The following is a 6,295-nucleotide window of genomic DNA, read 5'->3' as shown; positions in this document are numbered from 1 at the left end:
AGTGTTTTAACCGTGTTATTGGGAAATGTGGTGGTCCAGTTTTTTGTCATAAAAAACCAATCAATTTGTTCCAATAGTGGGTCAACCTGCATGTTGCTCCATGTGTATAGTCTGCCCTTGATGGGGAGTTCCACCAAGTGTTGTGTTCTGATAAAATCATTGAAAGTGATCATGTCATGGACATTACCACCTGGATTGTTGTGATTGTCATGCGATCAGATGAAACTGAAGTCCCCCAACAAAAGCCAATCTTCATAAGTGGGTATATTAGCATCGAACATCCAATGGACAAATTGTTCTCTGTGTTCCTCCCTGGCATGGGTCGTATACATTAACTAGTGTCCAGGAATGAGATGATTGTGTGGATAAGAATTTAACTCCTAGGGCAAAATATTCTGTGAGGGTTACCGTACAAGTGAAAACCGAGCTATTACATATGGTTATAATGCCGCCAGAGGCCCCAACAGATGGTATGTAAGCAAACTTATCAAAACCTCACGGGCATATTGTTAGGTTCCACTCGAGAATCACTCCACTACAGAGAAATCGAGCTCAAATACAAGGATTTGGGAAGGAAGTACAGGAGGTAGGAGAAGATAGGGGAAGGAGAGAGAGTCGTCGTTGCCTTTGCCTGATCCAAGCCCGGATGGCTTTTCACAGCGCTTGGTCTGCATACTTGTAGTATGTCCTTCGATTGGCACGCACCCAGGCTCGGCCCATGAGCTGATGGGCTTGCTGCGTGGACTGCCGCTACCGGAAATTGGGTTGCTGACATCCCCTACCCCTTGAGATTCAGCTTGACCCCAAGCCGATGCCATCGAGGACCGATTGGTCTCGACAGCGACCAGTTTCTTCCAGTGAGTGAGGAATCCACATGGACAAACTGCTGCCGCCTGGGTCCATGGCTGTTCAAGGTGACATGCCCACACGATTGCTTCCTTTGAGTCAAACTGGGCATTACAAGGTGATGATCCTGCAACAATCACGAGCCTACTAACGGCGTAATGCAAAGCATGATGACTCCATGGGGGCTTCGGCAGAAAACATGGTAAAAGCTCATCCGATCCTTCAAGGACGAGGTGCATACATTCTGTAGACCACACAACAGATGGAGCAGCTCCTGCGAATGTAATAAAGGCCAGAAGGGATGGATCATCCAAGTAGATGGTGCAAGCAGCAGTAGAAGAATCATAACCACAGGGAACTTGTTGAATAAAGCCAGAGCAAATCAAACTTGTATACCCAAGTAGTTGTAGCTTTTTTAAGGCTGGAGCTGATGAAAGGAGCCCATTGGGGTTGCAGAATTCACTAGAGTGACCGTCATGCAAAGTGAAAATAAACTGTGGAATAACTACAGTATGTGACATGTGTTCGCTCACCAGCTGAAAGAGCTTATTGTCATATTGCTGACCATCTTCCTCGTATAATAATAAGCCGGGCCGTAGTGATTCAGTAGGGCAAACAGTAAACTGTGGTTTCAGGGTTGTAGCAGTTGTACTTGAGTAGGAGAACCCAGTGTGATTGATAGCAGGAGAAGTGAGTAGCAGAGAAGCAAAATAGGTAGCAGGATCAGTGAATTCCAAGTTGTTCGTTCCAGGAGCATTGCACAATCCATCACACGTGAACCTCATGTGGCCAATCTGTAGATAGAGCTGACTACTGGAGATTTGCTTGAACACCACATGAGTTGTGCAATAATGACCTAAAACTGATGCCAAGTGTAGCTTCGGTTGAATGATTTCCTGAGTAAACTCGAACATTGGCCATGGTCTTGGTCGGGGGTTGGCTACATCATAACTTTGAAGCTCAACTGAAACAGAGAGCCGACGGCCAAACGAAGTTTGTTGAACTTGAGCATGCAATTCATAAGATGGTTGCATAGATGATACAAAGAACAACCGTTCTGCCACCGTGAAGTCCACATTATCCATTAATTGTGTTTCCTTCAGACTTGGAATAGAGATAAGTCTTGACACCATAAGGATCCTGCAAATAACTTTCTCCGAAGGACATGTTTTCTGTTGCTCATTTTGCGGACACCACAAGGTTTTTCTCCTGAGGTATAAATAACCCGAACCAAGATCATGAGATTCAAATACCACTGAACCAAGATTGTTAACAGTAGAATAGGAGTTCTCATAGCGCTCACTTTTTTGCTATTCTGAAATTCCATTAAACTGAGAGCCACAACAGGATTCTCTCGTGTGATTTGTATCAGGAGAACCAGGAGTACTAGTCTGAAATTCTACTTGCAGTAGCTTTGACCATAACTGTGCTGCTTGGCAACTCCTCAGGTGCGCGCCTTCATTAAAGCAATCAAATGACGGCCATGGGCATTGTCTAGACATACAAGAAATCAGATAACCTGTATGTGTAGCAAATGTTCCATGCCAAGAGATTCCGTCCATCCCTGGCATACTCACACATGCAAAGACATCCACTGCCCAGAGCTGAATCACGTTATGCAAATGACTCTCAATGCCATGTACATCTGCAATATGTGTTGCAATATCTAGGGAATAATGATTTTGCTTGAACTGCGTTAATTGAAGATCTTTTTGGCTTGACAGTTTTGCACTCAAAGTACCCGGGTTCTTCATGTTATGAGATAGATGCACAACCCCAGTAGCATGCTGACTAGGAGTTAACCATGCTCGCAATTCGTTCATCATACGGAGTTGAGTTGGTGATCCGGTGGCCACCACACATATCCAAAGTCATCATAGACGCAGCCTCTAGCCGTGTCGTGGAACAAGGGAGCGTTGTTCACAACAATCTGTACCGGGACAAGGGGCGGCCATTGTTGTCGATGCTCATACTGCAAACAACGCCAAAGTTTCCCAGTAGGACATGACACGAACCAGGAGCTTCCCGTTGCAGCTTCTAAATATGTTGACTCTGAATGATACGCAAACGAGGACCGCAATGTTGGGTGTAGCAGCTGACCTTGTTGCTCGATTCCCATATCACGTTTCATGGGCATCTGCGGTGAATGGATGATGTCGATGGATAGCGCTGCCTGCAACGATATGAACTGTGTGACCTTTGTGTAGTTCATGATGACCGCGTGCTCGGGGTGGACGATGGTGGTGGCGTCTTGGGCCTCGTCGACGTTGATGAGGGAGTCGACCTGGGTCGAGCCAGTCGTCGAACAGGTCTTGGGCGTCGGGTCGATGGAGTCCAGGGATGCATCATGGTGGGCCGTCATGACCTCCTGTGCCTTCGTGGTGGAGGAGAAGGCGTCGGGGATGACCGCGGGGACTCTTGCATCGTTGGTGAGGCCGCCATAGGCTGCCGTGCCCATGGGACGCACCGGCTGTGGAGTCGAGATGCCAGCAAGGACTTGGTTCGAGCCATATGTCGAACAGATGACAGGCGCCCTTGTGATGCACGCAGGGGACGCATCGGGGATGAGCTCGAGGACCTCCTGGGCTTTGCTGGTGTAAGAGGGGGCGGAGAAGACGTCGGGGACAACCACGGGGACAAGGGTGTCGTGGGTGAGGCCGCCATCGGAGGCCACGACCGCGGAGCGCGCCGGCTGCGGGGTCGAAGCTCCCGTGATGTGCCTGGAGAGCAGTGCGTCGTACTGCGCGAACAGTCTGTCCGTGGCGTCGTAGCGCGCCTGAGCCTTCGCCTGAAACTCGTCCAGGTAAGCTTTCAGCTCAGGATGCATGGTGGTGAAGGAATGGCGCGAGGGGAAAAAAACTGGATGGAATTTTTTTTGACGAATTTGGAAGGATGGTGAGAAGGCTCTGATACCACGATGTTAGGTTCCACTCGAGAATCACTCCACTACAGAGAAATCGAGCTCAAATACAAGGATTTGGGGAGGAAGCACAGGAGGTAGGAGAAGATAGGGAAAGGAGAGAGAGTCGCCGTTGCCTTTGCCTGATCCAAGCCCGGATGGCTGTTCACAGCGCTTGGTCTGCATACTTGTAGTCTGTCCTTCGATTGGCACACACCCAGGCCCGGCCCATGAGCTGATAGGCTTGCTGCGTGGACTGCCGCTACCGGAAATTGGGTCGCTGACACATATGGACTTCAGTATTGTAAGATTAAAAATACAGATAATCGAGCAACCACTCGAGGGCATTGGAAAGAGCTAGATGTTTCTTATCGGGATTCAAACCACAGACATTTCAGCATAGGATGTTCCAACTTTGCGACATAGTCATAATAGAAAGAAAGAAGTGTGCAAGTTTTAACGCAAAATGAAGGATGCACTGTCACTCAAAGGCGTTGAGGTCGTATTAAATCTAGGAGGTGGAGGGGCCTGCATCCTTCGGTGCCATCATTGCCTCCATGGATAGCTCCTCAGTCGGGACTACACACAGTTGAGTGTCGATTGCCTGCATGACTGGTATGGGCGTTTGCGGGGTGTAGTTGCCGCTTCAGAATTGTTTGATGAGGAGCCTGGAGCAACTAGAATCACACACTACTAGGGAAAAGCCTACCAGTAGCGCTTGATAATCCTATAGTAGTAGCGTTGGACCGAACGCTACTGCTATCGTGCTACAGCTAATAACTAGTAGTAGCGCTGTTATGGGCAGCGCTACTAGTAAGTATAGTTAGCGGTAGCGCTTCCCTGTCCAGCGCTACTGCTAACTATAGTACTAGCGCATGCTCACAGAAAGCGCTGCTACTAAGGCACGCTACTGGTAAGTATTAACCAGCGCTACTGCTAACTTTTACAGTTTTCGCAGATTTGCACCCTCTATGTATTTGTGATTTATTTATACAGATTCTATACAATAGTTTCATCACATCATATTAAACATATATCCTTCTCACATATCATAGACATACAATAGTCTTGTCATAATACCATGCATCATCATCATCATTATCATTCAACAGAAAATATCATCACATAGTCTCGAAAATAGCGATACATAAGTGCGATCATGTCATGTCTCGAGTAAGCGCAACTACATGGTCATGGCACACCCACAAGTTTCATCATCTCTATCTACAACATGATGTAGAACAGAAGAGCGATCAGCATGAATACGAGCGCGACTATGTAGTACCGACGGTGCCGCCCCTGCTCATGCTGGAGGGTCGACCACCTCAAGTAACTAATTTCCGCTTTGGCTCTGGTGTCGAACCCTCTATGGCTAGCACCCGGGTACCTGTGCACCTGGGCCTGAGCGGCTGGCCAGTGGTCGTAGACTCCTGGAACCCTCCCAACGTACACGACGTATTAGCCCTTCGCCATCTATGATCTAGCTAGTACCTGCAACGTGAGTTGTTGATTTGAATGATAATATGCAACATAATGTACTTAAGAAAACAAAACGAGACATGATTACCAAAATAAACGCAACCAATAGTAAAGATAAATGACGAAGTTCCTCATACCCAAACTAATTAACTAGAACGATCTACGCTAGTTCAGGACCACAGTTTAGTTACATCACATAGTTTCGACGTGCATAATTTCAAAGTTTTGCCATAGAAAGACAGTACTGATAAGGCGCGCTAGTTCAGGACCACGGTTTAGTTACAACGCATTGTCATTGAAAATCAGTCGTCTAGGTCGGCGTTCCAATCTTTATAGTCAGGGAGGATGAAACCGAGCTTCGTGAAAGGCTTCATGTCTAGACGTTGAGCGCTTAGCAGTGCTCGGACCTCAACCCACGTGATTGGCCCATGGTAGAACATCCCCCGTTGGTTCGAGGACTTGCTTCATGATCACTTGGGCTAGTTCACGCTGTACGTTATAAAACTCAGCTCGGATTCAATGATCCGGTGTCTTTCCATTGCTTGTGGCCCAGCTGACAATCTCGGCATCTTCGGCAGTAGCTGACATGCGAAGGCGTTGATGATCCCTTTTGTACTCCAGCAGGTGATGCATGAGGTAGAATCCATCAGCCTGACTCTCGTTCGGTTGCTGGATGCAGCAGAAGTCGGTCTTATGGCTGAAAGCCGGTGCTTTATTCCTGGACCTTTTCACCTTGATATATCCACCAATCATGCTGAAGGTCCACAGGGCAGAGTCGAGAACATTCTTGACGTGCGTGTAATCCTTTTTCTTCAGGTTCTTCGACGAGTCCAAGTACACCGCATGGGAGTATTCCGGGTACAGAACCATGAGGACGGCGTCGTCCCCGCTGCACAAATTAAGTACACCTCAGATGTGCCACCATGCTTGCAAAGGAATGATTAACATGTCGAAAGGATATGCGTGGATGACTTACGAGGGATGATAAGGCAGGAGAATCGCTTCCTTGTCATTATTAGTGATCATGAATTCGCCGAGGTACTTACTCGCATACTCACGGTGCTCTTTGCA

General features: G+C 47.7%; 1 protein-coding gene across 1 annotated transcript; it reads right to left on the bottom strand.

The window, feature by feature from the left end:
* Positions 1–251: 251 nt before the first annotated feature.
* Positions 252–3,717, bottom strand: LOC123410777. The gene has a single exon (XM_045103719.1). The coding sequence runs from the start codon at positions 3,671–3,673 to the stop codon at positions 2,669–2,671; it is 1,005 nt and encodes a 334-aa protein (XP_044959654.1). The 5' UTR covers positions 3,674–3,717; the 3' UTR covers positions 252–2,668.
* Positions 3,718–6,295: the final 2,578 nt, after the last annotated feature.

The sequence above is a fragment of the Hordeum vulgare genome, chromosome 1H (genome assembly GCF_904849725.1).
Source record: "Hordeum vulgare subsp. vulgare chromosome 1H, MorexV3_pseudomolecules_assembly, whole genome shotgun sequence".
In the NCBI taxonomy this organism is placed as follows: domain Eukaryota; kingdom Viridiplantae; phylum Streptophyta; class Magnoliopsida; order Poales; family Poaceae; genus Hordeum; species Hordeum vulgare.
This window is presented reverse-complemented; position numbering and strand designations above follow the sequence as displayed.